Source organism: Schistocerca piceifrons, chromosome 1 (genome assembly GCF_021461385.2).
Source record: "Schistocerca piceifrons isolate TAMUIC-IGC-003096 chromosome 1, iqSchPice1.1, whole genome shotgun sequence".
Taxonomy (NCBI): Eukaryota; Metazoa; Arthropoda; class Insecta; order Orthoptera; family Acrididae; genus Schistocerca; species Schistocerca piceifrons.
Genome location: NC_060138.1, coordinates 462,338,280 through 462,359,383, shown reverse-complemented (window position 1 = coordinate 462,359,383; position 21,104 = coordinate 462,338,280). Strand labels below are relative to the sequence as shown.

General features: G+C 39.0%; 1 protein-coding gene across 4 annotated transcripts in view; it reads left to right on the top strand.

Moving 5' to 3' along the window:
* Positions 1 to 8,765, top strand: part of LOC124793911 (probable ATP-dependent RNA helicase DDX60) — a 251,769-nt gene extending 243,004 nt beyond the window's left edge. For 3 of the 4 annotated variants that reach the window (XM_047258059.1, XM_047258056.1, XM_047258058.1), the window contains 2 exons: positions 7,700 to 7,845; positions 7,919 to 8,765. In XM_047258059.1, the coding sequence (XP_047114015.1) occupies positions 7,700 to 7,845; positions 7,919 to 8,215 (443 nt within the window). In that variant the 3' untranslated portion in view covers positions 8,216 to 8,765. The remainder of the gene's footprint in view (positions 1 to 7,699; positions 7,846 to 7,918) is intronic. The other variant, XM_047258057.1, reaches the window with a different exon arrangement.
* The last annotated feature ends 12,339 nt before the right edge of the window (positions 8,766 to 21,104 follow it).

The following is a 21,104-nucleotide window of genomic DNA, read 5'->3' as shown; positions in this document are numbered from 1 at the left end:
TTAATGACTTGCAAACAATATTAATTGTAACATAGACTTTTGAACATGGCACATTTATCTATAATGAAATACTGCCCAAAAGAAGGTGCACAAATATTGAGTCAGATCTTCTTCAAAGTGGTGCAAAGATTGGCATCTTGCTTTAAAAGTTCAGAAATGTAAAAGTGTGCACTTCAGAAAACATAAAACCATAGTATCCTATGACTATAGTACCAAGGAGTCACAGTTGGAATTGGTCAACTCATCTAAATACCTGGATGCAACACTTTGTTGGGATATGAAGTTGAATGATCATGTAGGTTCAGTCATAGATATAGCAGGTGGCAGACTTCAGTTTATTTGTAGAATTGTACGCAGTTTACAAAAAGCATTGGTTGCAAATCATTTGTGCAACCCATCACAGAATATTGCTCAAGTGTGTGCAACACATACCAAATAGTACTAACAGACAATATTGAACACAGACAGTGAAGGGTGGTACACATGGTCACAGGTTTGTTTTACCTGTGGGAGTGTGTCACAGAGATGTTGAAAGAACTGAACTAGCAAACTCATGAAGAAAAATCTAAGCTGTCATGAGAAAACCTACTTACTAAGTCTGAAGAACCAGCTTTAAGTGATAAATCTAGGAATTTACTTCCCAAGCTCCTTATATGAGTGGAGCAGAAAAAAGCCCTAATAACCAGTACAATGAGACATATTTTCTGCATGCACATCACGGTGGTTCGCAGAGTATACGAGGAATCAAGATACCTGTATTGGATGTTGCCCTAGAAAAAGTGTTAATAGATCATAAAAGGGTGCCGGATGTTCCAAATTCTCAGAAAAATATATGAGAGTTGTACCAAAAGTAAGGTTCCTATATTTTTTTACAAATAGAAAACATTGTTTATTGTTATTAATTTATACATCAATGAAAAGCTTACACTTTTGTCTATTTTTCAACATAGTCTCCATTTTTTGACACACTTTTGAAGTCGGGGCTCAAGCTTTTGTATTCCTAAGTCGAAGAAGTCTCCTGCCAATCCGTTGAGAAAGGGTGTGACCTCTGCTCAGACTTCATAGTCGCTCTTGAAGCGTTTGCCACCTAAGTGTTCCTTTAGCTTGGGGAAGAGGTGATAATCGCTGGGGGCTAAGTCCGGGCTGTACAGGGGATGGGGCATAACAGTCCACCCAGATTTCTTCAAAAGCTCCTGTGTTTGACGAGCAACATGGGGTCAAGCATTGTTGTGAAGAAGCACTACTCCCTCTGTCAATCGTCCCCTCTGGTGATTCTAGATTGCACGCTGGAGTTTGGTCAATGTTTCACAATATCTGTCTGAGTTTATTGTCGTTCCAGGGTGCATAAAATCGATGAGGAATACCTGCTTCTGATCCCAAAACACAATCGCCATAACCTTTCCTACTGACTGCATTTGTTTGAATTTTTTTTGTGGCGGTGAACCGGAGTGACACCACTGACGAGATTGTTGTTTTGTTTCAGGGGTGTAATGAAACACTCATGTTTCATCTCTTGTGACGATAGAGTCCAACTACTTCTTTTTGTTGCCTCCCCCCTCACACTTTTGAAGAAACCTACGAGCACAGTCAAGGCGTTGCTCGTTGTGTCCATCACTCAGCACCCGGGAGACCCAACGAGCATACATTTTGCGATAACCAAATGTTTCTGTTATTTGTTCAATTGTGCCATGGGAAGCTTCAGGAATGCATTCAGCAAGTTCACGGACAGTGACTCTCCAATTTTTGAACAGCTCACTGTTGATCTTCTGGACAATCACATCCGATACCGGCAGTCTTCCACTCTGTTCTTCATCGTGAACTTCCATGCGACCCTCAGCAAAAGCCCTGCACCAACTGCAGATGTACTGAATGAATGTGCACTCTTCACCATAAACCTCAGTCAGTTGCTGATGACTCTTCATGGGCAGTAACTTCCTTGCATGGAGAAACCGTATTACTGCTTGAATCTTGCACTTGGCAGGAACTTCCTTGCATGGAGAAACCGTATTACTGCTTGAATCTTGCACTTGGCAGGAGCAGCGATCAACACTTCAGTCTTTGACGGCTGCCAAGCCGACACTGAACAATGTAGCGAATCATGGATGGGCGGGCTTGAGAGTGGGGGAACCACTGCGCATGCCACTGTTGTCAGATTTAGCCTAGCACCTTCCCTCGAGGCTGCAGCTCATTGGGAACCTTACATTTGGTACAACCCTCATATACACACTATAGAAAAAAAACGAGTGATATACAAGAATCAAGAGGGAACAATAAGAATGGAAGAGAAAGTGAAAAGTACAGTATTAGGATTAGAAAGGTCAGAAGTCAGGGACACAGTCTTTCTACCATACTGTTCAACCCTTACACTGAATTAGCAGTGATGTAAATAAAAGAGTAATTCATTAGTGGGATAGGTTCAGGGTGAAAGGCTATCAATGAGAAGATTCACTGATGACATTGCTATCCTCACTTTTAAAGAATAATTGCAGTACCTTTTGAGTGAAATGAACAGTCTAATGGTCACAGAGCAGATCAAGTGTAAAACTAAGGTAAAATGAAAGTAATGAGGAGGAGTAGAAACAAGGATACTAATAAAATTACCATGTGGTTCCCAGTTTTGGTGTTACATACATTGAATTGTGCCTGACAGACAACACAAGGAGGACATAAGCAGAGCATGGACAATGAGGAGATTCCTCACTAAAACAAGTTGACTTGTACCTAATGTATGTATTAACTGAAGAAAGAAATTTTTAAGAATGTAGTTCTCTAGCACAGCATTGTATGTAAACTAATCATGGCCTGTGGGAAGACTAGACCAGAAGAGAATTGAAGCATTTGAGGTGTTGTGCTATAGGGGCATGCTGAAAAGATCAGGTCCTGGGAATTGATGGGGAAATGAGTATGTAGAAAATGCTGACTAGAAGAAAGGCCAGGTTAATAATATGTATTTGAGACGCCCAGCAATAACTTACATGCTGCTGGATGGAGTTGTAGAGGAATAAACTGTAGGGTAATACAGAGATTGGGAAATATTCAGTGAATAATTGTAAGTGCTCCTCTGTGGTGAAGACGTTGGTCCAGGAGAATGATGTATAGTGAGCCACATTAAAACTAGTCAGGACACTGATGGGGAAAAAACAATGTTCCATGAGTCTTCACTCTGTCATAAAATCAAAAACCATGCTCTACACACACAGAACACAAAATTCCAAGAACAAAGCAAAGTCAATTTGAAGCATTATTAGGCATTAAACAAAGTTACTTGTATAGTAAATGATATTCAACTCCCTGATGACAGTGGCAGTGAGACAGATAATCTTAAAGATCAAATTACTGGCCTATGAATACAAAGAATTCTTGCCAATATTAACTGAAGATACAGGGATAAAAATGCACCATAGAATCATATCCATGAAACTCAACTGGACAGACATTGCATACTTCAGAACCAGACATCAGTTTTGCTAAATAAACTGTGAAAAGCATCACAAAAATCATTATGTCACTGCATCAATTGCAATCAGGCAATGAGTCAAGGCCTATTTCCTGAAAGAATGAATGAGTGATGTGATATCCATTTATAAAATTTAACACAGGAAAGTGACTTTAAATATCGACCCATCTCCTCCATGGAATCTTATAAAAAATTGAGGAAGTAGTTTGTAACAAAATGTTCAACTGCCTTTCATACAGTTAGCTTCCATAAACTTTCTCTACAGTACTACTTCATAAATTCAAATGTGGTAGAACTGAGCAAGAAAAATTACTCTGTCAGCATTTTTTGCAATTGTTCCAATGCTTTAAGTTGTGTGGATCCTAAAATTGTACTAGAAAACCCAGAATGGTATGGCATTAAACCCATTTCATGTTGCTTGGTGTGGTTGTGTGGTTCTTTCCTTGTCTACAACTTCTCTCCCATTGCAACCCCCCCCCCCCTCCCACACACACACACACACACACACACACACACACACACACACACATACTTGATTGACTGTCTGAAACCCATCACAAGAAAGGGCTCAAGAACTCTTGAGGTTGCTTGAGCGTGTCTTCGTAGCATCCTGAGTGAGATGGCGCTGTTTTGCGCAGTTGTTATAGCATGTGATATCAGCAAAAACAGTCCCTTTGTTACCAGCAGGCAGCACAGTCCTAGTGACCAAGAGACCGGAAAAAATTGTTAAGTTTGCTGATTACAGAAACATAATGACAAAGAACCCATACGCATCCACACCAGGCACAGCCAGGAGCTTACAACTCAGAACTGGTTCACAGCAAACGGTTTAAACTTTAATTTTACAAAGGCTTATATTATGCCATTCAAAACAAAGGAAAAAGACTTACAGGTGACAGAACTAGAGACCATTGGGGACATACTGTATGAGGCTTCATGTGTGAAGATCCTAGACATGCAGATGACATAAAATGTGGTAGCACCAGCATGTTGATAACTTGACGACCACAAATACTCAGTTCTGTCTGCTTTACACTTAGAAATCTCTTTAATTGTGTTGATCTGCAGACCAGATTTTTAGGATTCTTTGTCAACAGCATTATATGGCATAATCTTCTGGAATAATATAGCTAAGATCAAAAAAAGTATTTATTCTACTGAAGGGTGGAGTGAGAATATTATGTATAGCTGACAAACAATCATTTTGCAAATGCCTCTTCAGTGATTTTGTGTGCTAATACATGTACTCTCTAATGTTATTTATGACTAATAATAAGAGTGAAATCATGTGCAATGCACAACTGCAATACTAGAAATGTATTAAACGCACTGAAATGAAATGAATGGATTAATGGGGACGAAGTCAGAACAACATAAGGACATGAAATGATATCAGTGTTAATTATTCAGATATGATGAATATACTGTTTAGTTAAATTGTAGTGGCAATTGACAATCATGCCTAACTTGGACTCAGAATGTAATTTCTTGCGTACTGCAAGCAATCACCTTAACATTTAAGCTATCTGAGTATGACTCCAGGTCTGACTTGGATGTTCATTGGCCTTGGTGTTTCCACTTATGATTTCTGAACATTTAGGCTTACACTTCCATGAGGGATATAAATATTTGAAATTAATTATACAAACGAAACTGATGGATCAGTGGGAATGAAATCAATGAAGATGCAATGTTATGACCCTCGTAGCAGGGTAAGCCATTGTTCTGCACTGTCTTTAATACTAAAGTGGGGGTGTTTCCAAATAACCCATCGGAGAACCTATGGAAGTAGTATTCAGATCTCATAGGGGGGAACATTAGTCAGAATAAAACTTAGAGGCAGGCCTGGAGATGTGCGTAGAGGAAGTGTGTGTATGTAGTCCCATGACTAAGGTGATTACATATAATAATTAGGAAATATGGGTTCAAACCCCAATCAGGCACAAATTTACCAACGTCACAACAGATTCACAATACAAGAAGCAAAAGTAATTTCTTTATAGTCTCTGCATTCCCACATAGGTTTCGAAAGGGAGTTTTGTATTGTGTTGCACAAGTCTATAATAGGTTGCCATTAGGAATTGGACAGGAAATTGAAACTTCCCAGATATTCTGAAGGAAAGTAAAAGAGTACCTCATTACAAAGACAGTTGCTACCCACTCACATTATTTATCAGAGAAATTGGATTTATAGATGCAAATGCTACTTATCTTTATCATTTGGATTAATCAGATTCTACTTTGCCAGTATATAGACAGCTGACAGTGTTTACTGTGACAGTGTTTACTGTGTGTGTGTGTGTGTGTGTGTGTGTGTGTGTGTGTGTGTGTACACACTATATTTATTCACTATAAGATGGTTTTTTCCCCCAAATTTGTCATGTGAAAATTTAATTCTGACGTAAATATATTCACATAGAATGCAAAATGCAGTGCAATAAATGAAATGTAAGATTCAACAACAGCAATAAAACAGAACTGTTGATTTTTAAGGTTGGTAACTAGTAATGAAACATACCATTAGCCAGAAATGGTAGCACTAGAAAGGCTAGGGGTAGCATATTGTTGTGATTCACTTTGCTTAGTGCTGTAAGAATGGTAAGTCATAGTGCTTGATAATAGAAGTAAATCACAGCGTTTACCCTGTTGAACATCGTGGATCTAAGAGTCTGCAGTTCACAAATGGTTCACGCAGAGTACATGACATTAATTTTAAGTTAATGGTTATTCACAGAGCAGTGGCTACCATCAGCTGTGCAGCAGGAAGACAGTTTGATGACACAAAAGTGAATGTCCATAAATGGCATCAGATAAAGAATAACAAATTAGATCACCATTTCTACATGCCGAACTTCCAGGAGACTAAATCAGGAAAGAATTCATGAAGGTTGTTCAGTAAGCACCAGCATAACACAATTATTTGAATGAAGTCACTGGAGGCATAGAGGAAATTTTCAACTTCATGCATCTCTGAATTCAAAGCAACTATGACCTGCTACATGACGATGATGAAAATGGTGAGGCTTATGCTACGATGCAGAACAACACCAGGTTGTGATATCCCATGGCCTTTGGCAAAAACTACTTGAGTATCAACATCATATAGTCTACCTAATAAAACATTATGACTGTTTACAATAGGTTGATGTTAATATTTTTAGGCAGAGCTTAAGATACTTTACATCAATAAAACATTTTGTCTATTTGATTACTCGCAATATTGTAAAAATAAAATTCTGTCAAGGAGCCTCTTCAAAAACAGGGGCCATGTTATATCCAGGGTCATTTTATAGTGAAGTATGGAACGGTATTTTGTCCCACTATAAATTCTTGCAAAATATTAATTCACATCATTATCATATTAGAATGCTCTGAATATTTTTCATTTGGGTTTCTGTATGGGTATCTTGTCAACTGAGAAACCAACTCCCACAGATATGCTCAACCAAATTTGCTTCTCCAAATTGATTTCTGATTCTTTTAATTACACTTATGCTCTGGAATGACTGGAACTATTTCACCCACACTTGGTATGAATATGACTTTCTAATTGGGAAAAAACTAGTGCAGGGCTTAAATATCCTTAGCTCCCCTAAGGGTATGGATGTTGGTATCAAATTCATAAGTTTTAGAATCACTGTGCAGATGGGTGACAGTTGTGATGACGATGATGATGATAATGACTACCTATAGGAATAGTGTTGGGGATGGGCATGGAAAGCTGACAACTAGTAAACATAATTTAAAATAGAATGAAGGCTTTCATAACTGGATTACATAGCTGCTCAGAAACCTTTCAGGATTTGAGGTCATGGTCCACAAGAGACAGAAGAGCTTCTTGGACCGCAACCTCACATCCTGAAAGGTTTACCAGCAGCTATAATTTAAAATAACCAATATTTGTGTCAAAGTGTAGTTGCATGTGTTCTGCAAGTACAAACTTTTGTTGTTATGTACAGCTCAGTGTTCTGTTTTGATATGGTGCAAATATATCACTTTCCATGACAATTTTCCTGCAAAAAAGATTTCAAATAAAATGTTTTGCAGTCTTTAGTTTCTTAAGAGAGTTCTTGTAATTTTGCTTGACTATTTACTGTTGTGTGTTGAGTGATGCTTATATTTCAGCTATTAAAATTCAGTTATGGTGAATTTGTGAACAGTAACACTTAATTATTTGTGTTTTTGTTCCTTCTGCATGTATAAAACATAAGAATTTTATTTAATCATAATATATTATTTCAGCAGAAAATGAGTTACCTCACCTCCTGCAGGAACTTATGGTGGAGTATGAACCACGGGTCATATGTTCAGCTTTCATTGCGCTCTCAGGCTATAGTGACAATGGACTTTATTCCGAAAAAGATACCATCTCCAATTTAAGGCATCAGGTAACTCTGATAATAATGTTGGACTACAGTTTTTATTTATGTTCTTGAATTCTAATGTCTTGTTTTGTTGTAGGTATTCACTGATAAAAAAATAGTTCCACTATTTGAAGTAAATCAGAGTCTTAACAGTTATGCGTGGGACTTCTATAATCATGGTATACAGGAAGCCATCATAAGGGACAATTTAATGAGACATGGTGATGATTTCAATTATCTGAGAGATTTTATGTTAGTTCTGTTAGCAGTGAACACAAGTCTGCAGGATTTTGATGATATTGATGAAAACAGTGCAATTATAAAAACTTTTGGAATAATTGCAGAAACTTTCAGAGAGAAATTTAATAAAGCATACAATATTATACGGGACTGATTGTTAGGGAATTAATAGTACAAAATTTGGAGTATGTGCCTTAAAGATCATGTTGACCTTGCAAAATGTAATCTACGTTTTAATTCAGATGGTGACTGTTGTGACTGTGCACACAGGAGTCATAGACACTGTTATTTCAAAATAATGATTTTATGAAAATATACTATTTTTTTAATCCAAGTTTTTATTGTGGTTTAAGAGGTTAATAGTGGATCACAACATTATAACATTAACACAATCAGCAGGTTATTAAGTTTGATCTTATAACTTTTTTGGGTAGGGAGAATTACGGGCAAACCAAGTATCTTGTTTTTAATGTAAAAAATGGGTTTAGGAAAAAATCAATAAATACAACTCATTTTTATATATGAAGTATTAATGATGTGTTTTATGAATAAAAATAACTTTTGTATTATCCTTCTTTTAACTTGTTTCATATACAAAGTGATGAATATGGAGAATCTGAATGTGAAGTACCAATGTAACAAGTGCCTTGTGTTTAATGTAAAAATGGATTTTAGAGAAAAAAAAAAAAAATATACACAACTCATTTTTATTTATGGAGTAGTAACGCTCTGTTTTATGAATAAAAGTGCCTTTTGTGTTAACCTTCATTTAATTTTCTCATGTGTAGTATCTGTAATTTGTCACAGGTATAGGTCAGTTACTAGCTCAGCACTTGAACCAGACAAGAGCCACAGATTAAGATATGTTGGAAGAGACAGAAATAGCAACTGGATAACACAGTTGAGAAACTTTACATGCAATTTTGAGGACTGTGACCTTTTTTTTTTGGGGGGGGGGGGGGTGGTGTTGAAATTTAGTCTTCTTGAAATGTCATTTTAACGTAGCATGCTGAGGATGTTAGTTTAATTGTTAAATCCATCAGCACTGTTATTGAAAAGCGTTTTTCAGCAACAGCACTAAAACTGAGTTGAGCACTGTATTATGTATGATCTAGTATATTCTGCCTGTTTTCTTAACTGATTGATAAGTCCAGAGAGACAAAATAAGCTTGTCTTTCACATTATTGAATACTGAATACTTAGGGAAACATTACAAAAAGTCACTTAGGAAGCTTGTGGTTATCACGAAGATACTGACAACAGCTACATAGAACTAAATAAAGAAAGCAGGTTATATGGAAGATGACCGTGGCATACACTGGGTGAGATGAAGTGATATCAGCAGAATGTGTTCATAAATACCAAAGCTGCTATTGGAGTAGTATGACTTAAGAAAGATAAAATTGTGCCATACTGAATTGTCTTCCACTGTGTACTGGATCAGTGGTGATGAAGTAAATGCAGGTAATTTAGAAATCTCCAGGTATGAGACCAGTGGTCCTGCAACCTTGAGTTTCCAGACTTGGCTAAGTAACTTCGCTGGCATGGTCTCTGCTCTTACTCCTACTGTCTCCACATCGATGGAAATTGTAGGTTTTAGTGTGTTGTGGGTAGGGCTGGTAATGCCTAAAAGTTGACTCCGGTAATGGTAGTGTAGGTTCTTCAGGACACCATGTTAGTAGCTGCTTTTGGTGGCATGTGACATCACTACCAACTGCCTTAATGGTGAGTAGCTTCTGGCCTCTATAGTACTAGCTGTCAACCACAGGGAGCATTTGTAGGTGTAGTATTAAACTGCCAAGTCTACTTTGAAGAGGAACATTGTTGTTATTACGGGGTTGCTGTTGCAGGTTGTAGGCCAAAGACAGTGTACCAGCGTCTGGCGCCTACAGTGAAAATCTCAGCTCTTCAGAGCTGCTGTTGGTTGGGGTGAGGTAGATACACTTATAAATGGGATGAGGATGTGTTCGAAACCATTTATTGTACAAAAATCTGCTAATACTATGGCTTATAACTGAGGTGTGTTACCTGGGTTCCCCCTCCATGGCAAAAAGTTTTGCCACAGCTTTCACCATGGCTGCAAATGTGGTGGATATGATGCATGCAAATGTGGTGGATATGATGCATGTGACATCAAGGAATGTTTATAGCTCATCCATTACGATAAGTCGTATGGCTTCACGAAAGGACCTGCAAAATTATGTTTGCTCAATGTCTCATAAGTGTCTTGGTAATAACTTTAAAGGAGATGCTTTTTGATTGAACAAGCTTACCACATCTAAACCAGGTTCCCTTTTGAAATTAATTTGTGGACAATACACATGTGTGATTGCACAAGCATTTTTACAGGATATACCCAGGTGTGATTTGTGCTGTACAGAAGCTTGTGTGTGTGTGTGTGTGTGTGTGTGTGTGTGTGTGTGTGTGTGTGTGTGTGGGCATGCGTGTGAGCGAGCGTGTGTGTGTGTGTGTGTGTGTGTGTGTGTGTGTGTGTGTGTGTGTGTGTGTGTGTGTGTGTGTGTGCATGTGAGCACGCGCATTTCTGTGTGTTTCCAAAGATGACATGATATTATTACCTTGTTCTTCGTTGTCAAGAGACTGCTGCAATTTTAATGAATGATTATCAAAATATGAGTATATGTTTCAAAGGATGTGTGACTGCAAGCTAGATGAGACTTTGGCCGAACTGTGTGTGTATACAGGGTGATTGTATGAGTGTAATGAAAGTTCCAGTGTGAAATTTTAAATGTTTCCTGTGACTTAAATGTTCAAGGAGATTTCAAGATTGCAGCTGGTCATTGTTAACTTCACTCCTCAATATTTCAACTGGACATCTGCCCACCATCTTCAGGTGACCTGTCAAAGACTGACAAAGATGTTCTCAGCTCCGCCCAGTGTAGCGCCTAGGGAGAATATTGCCATGCATGTGTCAGAGTCATGGCGACAGATGGAACACACTGCCCAATGACAGTGGCCTCACCAATGGCACTGCAAAGGTCAGCTGTCATTGGCACTGCTGCTCACTGCAGCCATCAGAGTATTCTGGTGTCTTCGTCTGGACCAAATCTTGGGGATAACAGGATTCCACACATTATGCAGCTGGTAGCCACTGTCGAGGTTCATTAGACGTTCATGGTACACATTTCAACAGATTCTTTTAAGGAGTCCCAAAAAGATATAGCTGTGGCCATAATTAATGTTTTGTCATATTCCGTTGAATGTCTGTTGGAGATAACAGGGTTCCACAATTGCCAACTTGCTGGGTTACATAAGGTGAGTGCAATGTTCTGTGAGCATTCTTCCACTGTGCCTGTTGTTTGTCCTATAAAGACCATAACACACTGGCAAGGTATTTTGTAAATTCCCACCTGCTGCAATAACAAATTACCCTTTACTATTCCAGTGGGTCTGAAATCTTGTATGGTAGGTGGAAAATCACTTTCACCTGAAAATGCTAAGCAATACTTCTTGCTACTGCGAAGGAAATATTTCCAATGAAGGAAAGAAAAGCCAGGGACTTTGTTGGCACATTCTCGTCTTTCCCCTTCAGGGTTCTTGGATTTAGCTGAGAATGCCGTGTTAATTTACCAGGTAGATTATCCATTGTCTCTGAACACTATCTTTAACTGTGCAAGCTCTTTAGGCAAACTGTATGCGCTCAATGTACATGGGTTTTAAGTGCATTTATGGTGCTGCCAGGCGGTGTGGTCCATGTGTCACCATGATTCTGGTGCATGCACCACAATATTCTCAGCATGCTACATAGGGCAAAGCAGAGAACTTCTTCATCAGTCTTCAATGGCTCACCTGAGGATGACTGGCAGGTGTTCAGTCAAAATATCATGGAGTGAATTTTACGATGACAGGCTGCAATCCCAAAATCTCTTCGAACATTTAATTTGCTGGGAAAACTTTAAATTTCACATCAGATGCCATTATAAGGAGGAGATGGCCTCACATATAAGAAGTTTGAACAAGCTATGTGGCAAGAGAGCAAAACTTTTATTCTGTAAGTTTTTTAATGAGATGTCAGGACCGTGGCATAATACCAGAATTTGCTAGAGTAAGGCCAGTCATGATATTGTTAATGAGAGACTTCAGCCAAGTTTGATTGAAGTTTTATTGGATATACACTGAAGAAGTAAAGGAACTGGTACACCTGCCTAATATCGGGTAGGGCCCTCATGAGCACGCAGAAGTGCCACAACATGATGTGGCATGGACTCAAGTAATGTCTGAAGCAGTGTTGGAGGGAATTAATCCTGCAGAGCTGTCCATAAATCAGTAAGAGTATGAGGGGGTGGAGGTCTCTTCTGAACAGCATGTTGCAAAGAATCCCAGATAGCTCAATAATGTTCAAGTCTGGGGAGTCCGGTGGCCAGCCGGAGTGTTTAAACTCGGAAGAGCAGGATGCCTATGTACATGTCACTAGTCAGAGTAGTATCTAGACATATCAGGTGTCCCATTATAATGTTCTACTTGGATCATTCCCATTCACTTAACTTTCTATTGCCTGGAGTTCATTTGGTGAAAGAATACAACAGCTTCCAACTTCACAAAATTTATTGACAATTGAACTTCATACTTGTCACTTTAACAAAAACACTGACTGACATACTTCACAGATCTATTTGACTGACTGACAAAACAGCAACTCAACAACTGACCCCCTTGCAGCCTCACTGCATCGCTTTATATAGAATTTTAGCAATAAATTTCAAAATAACCCATTGTTAATTTTGTACGATTTTGATGTCACAATTAAAATTTACAAAACGTAAAGAAACTGATGTTACAGCCGAATAAGGTGTAAAATACAATATAATTGATGTAATTTTTATAGTATCATCACTAGTTTTAAATATTAAAATTGATCTGAACTTTAATTCCATAATGTCTCTTGTATTATTTCAGTTACATAATTAATTGCAGTTTGGATTTGGTTACTAACACTCAATGACAGTACAAATCTCGTGCTTTATCCGACTACATACGTAAAATTTACAAATAAGGCCTCAAATTCTGAAAATAGGAAAGTTGTGTGATGTAAACAATTGGAGAGTTAATTAGAAATGTAATTAGAAAGGATATTAATTACAGAGGAGAACATAAAAATAGATAACAAATGAAAATACATTGCTTGGGAATAATTTTTGAGCCATTTCTCAAGATAATGAGGTTCTCTGTGTCAACCCACCAATCAACTGCAATTAAGGTCATTAGCACCAGCCACTTATGCCAACATTTCCACAGCCTCTTAATATTTGCTGCCAAATGTTTAGCACTTCAATTTCTTGATTAAACATCTAAGCACCTGTACATAAATTTGTTAATGACAACAATCCACGGACAATCACGATAATATACGTCCTTCCAGAACATTCTACATGCTTTCACAATGAATATCAAGTGTTTTAGCAGACTGGACAGAATGATATACACTCCTGGAAATTGAAATAAGAACACCGTGAATTCATTGTCCCAGGAAGGGGAAACTTTATTGACACATTCCTGGGGTCAGATACATCACATGATCACACTGACAGAACCACAGGCACATATACACAGGCAACAGAGCATGCACAATGTCGGCACTAGTACAGTGTATATCCACCTTTCGCAGCAATGCAGGCTGCTGTTCTCCCATGGAGACGATCGTAGAGATGCTGGATGAAGTCCTGTGGAACGGCTTGCCATGCCATTTCCACCTGGCGCCTCAGTTGGACCAGCGTTCGTGCTGGACGTGCAGACCGCGTGAGACGACGCTTCATCCAGTCCCAAACATGCTCAATGGGGGACAGATCCGGAGATCTTGCTGGCCAGGGTAGTTGACTTACACCTTCTAGAGCACGTTGGGTGACACGGGATACATGCGGACGTGCATTGTCCTGTTGGAACAGCAAGTTCCCTTGCCGGTCTAGGAATGGTAGAACGATGGGTTCGATGACGGTTTGGATGTACCGTGCACTATTCAGTGTCCCCTCGACGATCACCAGTGGTGTACGGCCAGTGTAGGAGATCTCTCCCCACACCATGATGCCGGGTGTTGGCCCTGTGTGCCTCGGTCGTATGCAGTCCTGATTGTGGCGCTCACCTGCACGGCGCCAAACACGCATACGACCATCATTGGCACCAAGGCAGAAGCGACTCTCATCGCTGAAGACGACACGTCTCCATTCGTCCCTCCATTCACGCCTGTCGCGAAACCACTGGAGGCGGGCTGCACGATGTTGGGGCGTGAGCGGAAGACGGCCTAACGGTGTGCGGGACCGTAGCCCAGCTTCATGGAGACGGTGGCGAATGGTCCTCGCCGATACCCCAGGAGCAACAGTGTCCCTAATTTGCTGGGAAGTGGCGGTGCGGTCCCCTACGGCACTGCGTAGGATCCTACGGTCTTGGCGTGCATCCGTGCGTCGCTGCGGTCCGGTCCCAGGTCGACGGGCACGTGCACCTTCCGCCGACCACTGGCGACAACGTCGATGTACTGTGGAGACCTCACGCCCCACGTGTTGAGCAATTCGGCGGTACGTCCACCAGGCCTCCCGCATGCCCACTATACGCCCTCGCTCAAAGTCCATCAACTGCACATACGGTTCACGTCCACGCTGTCGCGGCATGCTACCAGTGTTAAAGACTGCGATGGAGCTCCGTATGCCACGGCAAACTGGCTGACACTGACGGCGGCGATGCACAAATGCTGCGCAGCTAGCGCCATTCGACGGCCAACACCGTGGTTCCTGGTGTGTCCGCTGTGCCGCGCGTGTGATCATTGCTTGTACAGGTCCTCTCGCAGTGTCCGGAGCAAGTATGGTGGGTCTGACACACCGGTGTCAATGTGTTCTTTTTTCCATTTCCAGGAGTGTATATAAAGACACACAATCAAGTCCCTAGGAAGAAATGACTCGCCAGACAGCAACCTGGATGCATACAAAAAAGGTGGTTCCATCTCTTCATTAGAGTCTTGGAGAAGGCTGTATTATTGCTGTACAACCCCCTCCCCCCCAGCCACTCTTACAAGTATTACTTGTTTACTTGTATGAATGGCTGCTAAATACAATACACAATCCAAAAAATCAAAAAAAGTTTTCGTTTCTTAGCTGTTACTCCAGTCACTGGTTCACATTGCACATCTTAAGGAATTGGCAGCTCACAGTCATCAGTCCTTTTGCACTGTCCATCTTTTTTCATCCAGGTCAGGTAAGGATCTTGGATACGGTTCTCTAGGTAGGAACAGGGATGAACTCATTACTCAAAGTACTCGTGCAGGTTTCAATTAAGGTCACCTCAGGTATAAATATGTCAAAATCATTCACATAATATCCTATACGATTAGCATATTTATAAACAAAATTACACAAAAACAAGCATCTCTAAACTGTAAAGATTTAGCAATATACAGATTTAAGTCAATGAACAAAATGAATTATATATGTATCCTTTCTTTTCGATTAATATTTCAGTGTATTCCACTATACAGTATATTTGACACCCCCGGATCTCATTTAACTCTTTATGATATCAAACATGAACTCGCCGACTGTTCATCATCACACCATCTTGTAATAACAAACTTTTCACAAAATGTCTTTTGTCACAGTGCAACTTGTCCATTTAGTAACACGTGTACATCTTTAACATTGTCCATTTGTATATCTTATTAGCAAATTCATAAAATCATGACCATGCCTGTAATTCTCAAAGAACTACCCACAAAATGAAATACATGCTCTACAGAGTATAACTACAACAACTGGTCAATTACTACTGTAGGAAAGGCAAATTTAGTACACAGTTTACATTTTCAAATTATTCCTCAAATAATGTCACTCAATAGTCATTTTACATATAGAAAACTTATACTAGAGAGAATGGATAGTATTTACAGTAAAAGATAACTTCATTACAGGTTTATAGATGAGTAAAAGATGTAGCATCTGAAAATGAAAAGAAGAAAATAGAATGCTGCATAGCTTGGAGACCTTGTGCTTATCATGCACTTGTGACAAAGATGTGTCCTTCTGAGAGCATTTTACATCATCTTATTTTTACTTGGTGTGTGACACTTGCTTATAGGGTTTCAGTTCAGTTATGTTACGTAAACCAAAAACCTTCCAGACTTTTGATAAACTAACCTGTATGCATTTGGGTGTGGCATAGACTGAATTTTGAATGGACCAATATATATGTCAAAGAGCTTCTTTAATTCATTACTTGTAGCCTTGGATTTTTCATGTGTTTTCACCAGGATCCGATCATCGATTTTAAAATTTGTAGGTTTCAACTTCTTATCATGTTTGTTTTTCCTTAATTTCCTTTGTTGTTCCATTAATTTTTTGACTACTTCTTCTCTTTTCTGTGGACTCATAACCTTACATGCTGGGAATTCAATTAATTCATTGATCAGATTCGGTCATTTCTGGTGGTAAATTATTTCATATGGGTAGATCCCAGTAGACGGATGATGTAAGCTGTTCAGTATATCTTCAAAGCTGTCTACATACTCTATCCAACTTACATGATTTTTGTTGTAATAGGTTCTAAATAATATCCCTATTTCTCTCATGTAATGTTCAGCCAGATTGCTTGATGGGTGATAAGCAGATATCAGAATATGGTTTATGTTCTCATCGTCAACAAATGTTTTCCAAAGTTTAGAAGTAAATTGTGCCCCATTGTCCGAAAGTATGTTCTTTGGTTTTCCTACCTTTGTGAAATAGTCTCTTCTAATTTTCAAAATGATGTTCCTACTTGTTGCTTTCTTCAACGGATATAGTTTAATGAATATTGAAAAATGATCCACCATGACAAATAAATAACAAAATCCTCCTTTAGCCTTAGGCAATGATCCATAAAGATCAACTGCTACAAGTTGTAGTTGTTCTTTTGGCAAGATGTTTTGCATATATTCTTTGGAGGTTTGATTACTAACTTTTACCCTCTGGCACCTGTCACATGTAGATAATTGCTTCCTCAGTCTCTTGGATCTTTTGGAAGCATTTCAGTGTCCTACAATATCCAAAACTCTTATGTACATACTTTATCAATACTTCAATATACTGCTCTGGCTAACACAATCTCCAAGCATCACTGTCTGCACTGTATCATCTGAAAAATATACCCTTGTGCACTTTATAATACTGCTCTACTTTCTTATATCCTCTCTTACCCAGATAACTTTTAACTAACTTCCAGTTGGAATCATGATTCTGATATCTACAGATGTCATTACAAATTTTCCTGATTTCATTCTCATCTTTCACCCCTTTTAGATACATAAACCGAAATTCCCTTTCTCACTAATCAGTGTTATTTTCAGCTTCGCCTCCCATTGGCAATTAGATTTTCTTCACCTTTTATATGCTTTACTGTATAGTTGAGCTGCTGGAGGAATAGTGCCCACCTGGTTATCCTGCTGTGATGCAAAGTACACTCTTGTATATAGATCAAAGCCTTATGGTATGTGTGTACCACTACTTGATGTTCTAATAAGTAATTCTTGAATTTGGTGAAAGCCCAATAGACAGCTAACAATTCTTTTTCGGTGACAGAGTATGACTTCTCACGTTTTTGTAAAATTCTACTGGCAAAAACCGTTGACCTATGCTCCAGCACACCATCTACAATCTTTTCTTGGAACAAATGAGCTCCCAGTTTGTAGTCACTGCTGTTGGTCATAATGCAAAATGGCTCTGTAAGATCAGGTCTGTGTAACATTTTACTATTGCTCAGCTGTTTCTTGATGTTGTCAAATAAACTAAAAACTAAACTCCTCTCAAACAGGCCATGAAGGCCCAACAGTACTGACTGACCGCCGTGTCATCCTCAGCCCACAGGCGTCACTGGATGTGGATACAGAGTGGCATGTGGTCAGCACACCACTCTCCTGGCTGTATGTCAGTTTCTGAAACCAGAGATGCTACTTCTCAGTCAAGTAGCTCCTCAGTTTGCTTCACAAAGGCTGAGTGCACCCCACTTGCCAACAGCGCTCTGCAGACTGGATGATCACCCATCCAAGTGCTAGCCCAGCCGGACAGCCCTCAACTTCGGTGATCTGACAGGAACCGGTGTTACCACTGCAGCAAGGCCGTTGGCGATGTTGTCCAGTGCTTCCTGACAATCCTTGTCTCATACCCAAATGGAGTTCTTCTTCAACAAGTTGTTCAAACTTGGTGCATTTAAAGCTTGATTGCTGACAAACTTCTAGTAGTAGCCACAAATTCCACAGAACAATTTAAGTTGTTTCTTAGTCTTGGGCACAGGAAATTTTGCAATGGCTTCAAGTTTTTCTTCATCAGGTAAGATTCCTTCTTCTGAGATGGTATGGCCTAAAAATTTGAGCTGTTTCATTCTGAATTTGCACTTCTCTAGTTTAAATGACATGCCTCCCTGTCTCAATCTGTAAGACACTTCACCCAACAAACGTATATGTTCTTCCCAACTGTTTCCTGTTACAAGTATGTCATCAACATAAAGGATTAGTTTGCTTAACAGTTCTTTTCATAGAACAAAATTCAATGCTCAGATAAATTCTGCAACTTGATACATTAAGGTCAAATGGTACAACACAATAGCACTAACGTCTTCCTCCATACAAAAATGCGATATATTTTCTAGACTGAATCTCCAATGGTACCTGATGGAAACCTGCTGTTAAGTCTAAACTAGACATGTACTTCATATGTTCTATCTTATGTAATAACCCATCTATGTTCTCAGGGTGATCAGTTTCCCTCTTAAGGTATTTGTTTAAATGTCTTGAATCCAGCACAAGTCTTACTTCACCATCACGTTTCACATGTGTTACATCTGTCTTTGGGTTGGTAAGCCTTAACTTTTTGTTATTCCAGCCAAAATCTGCATATACTCCTTGTATCCAATTCATTCTGAACAAAATATTTTCATTGAGGTCAGGTACTACAAAACATCCTTGGTTGTACTGTACGTCATTAATGGTGAAAGATATTAAGGCTTGCCTATTTACAACTTTGCTGTGCCTACTAGTTGCTCCATTAACTTTGATTCCAATAACAGGATATTCTTCAAAATCAGCACTGTGTCTTATCTGGTCTCTAAATTTTTCAGAAATGGCACAAACAGGACTACCTGTATCTAAGAGGCAAACTCCCTCATAATTTGCAACTTTTATACATATATATGGGCAACCCAAAACTTTTACCTTCCTGCTTTCCTCATCTTCATGCAACAAATCATCCTCAATCTCTCTAAAGTCCAAGTCGTTTATACCATTTTTGCTTGCACAATTTCTCTTACTTGTCTGAATTTTACTTGGAGCTACATCAGATGATTGCTTGATGTCATGGCCCTCTTTTACACACTGTCTACTTTTGTGGAACAGAATTCACTGTAAGCCTGCTGATTGGTTCTATCTTCCCAGTTGGAATGCAATCACAAATAATCTTAATGACCCTTTTTACTCTGTCACTGTCACTATAACCCTTGTAAGTATCCCATAAAGTTTCTAGCATCACATCTAAATCATGAAGTTCCTTATCTGATGATACCTTCCCAGTTTCCATTGGTACAATCTGGTACCCATATTCTTCACAAATACTACTGACATTATCTTCTTCACAATTAATTAAATCTTCTTTAACCTCCATATACACCTTGCTGTCTAATTCTTCCTCCCTTTCATCATTACTACTGACACTTTCACTATCAACATTACCACACACGTTACCATCTCCAATACTAGACCCTTGTACAACATCTTTACAATGATCATCAGAATTGTTGACAAGTACACTAGTACAGGTATCATCACTTAAGTGCTTAACAGGGATAGAGTCTTCCTCCATTAATTTACTTAATCCAAACTCATCAAGATTACCAACATGTTCTTCACAAACTTCTTCACCACACCAATTATATAGACTTGATATAGTTTCCTCCTCTAATGGAACTTCTTCAACCTTCTTACAGATGCTAATACTTCTATCTTCCACACAATCTCATTCATACTTTTCCAGAATTTACTGTCAAACTAATTTGCTAATCTGATGTGCTTTTCTTTCATTAGTTCTGACATTTCCACTCCAATATCTTCGATTACTGTGTCTTGTGTAATTATTTTCAATGTCTCTTGGCCGGTGGTGGTTAGCCTGATTTCGGTACACATTTCTCACCCCAAACTTACAGGCTCCCAATGAGGCGTCTGTCAGTTTAAATTGCCTTGTCTTGATGGGTGATTATCTAATTGTCTGTTACTATTCTCCCAAGCTCCCTCCCTGTTGTCATGTCCTCTTTTTGCATTCCCATTACTATGGTTGATCCATCTGTTGTCATTTCTATTGTAACCACGATTATTATTCTGATTTTCATTATCATTCCTGCCTTGATTCCTGCTCTGATTCCACCCCCCCCCCCCCCTCCCCCGCCCCCCCCCCCAGATGGTTGACTGCCAAATCTGCCATTATTTAAACTCTCATTTCTCTCAAAGGCTCTATCCAACTTACCTACATATCTCACGAACTGATCTACAGAGTCGTCTGGTCCATAAATCAACTCCCACTATACTCTTTTTGATAATCTTTTTAAGGCATCTGTTAGTATTAGTTCATCAAAAGGTTTTTCTAAGTGTACTAATTTCCTCAATTGGCTTTCACAAAAACGCTTCAAGCTACCATCACCTTCCCTATACATTCGACCATTCAAAAACTCACTTTTAATCCTAGCTTGCTCAGATTCTGACCAAAACTTATTTAAGAACTTTCTTTCAAATTCATCATATGACATGGTAGAATTTACATTCTGATTGGCCCATGAGATTGCCTCCCCATCCAAAAATCGCTTAACAAATTTAATTTGAACATTGTCTATCATGTCATTACTAAAATTATCCTGACTATGCTCTAAAAAATCAACAAGATGCAATTTCCCATCTCCTGGAAAGCATTTTAAAGGGGTACCACCCCATACACAATTAATATTGCTAACAAAATTTCTTGGGCTAAACCCTCTTGCAATTCTACAACTTTCTTACTTAAATCTACAGCAATATTTTTACACAAATCTATTTTTTC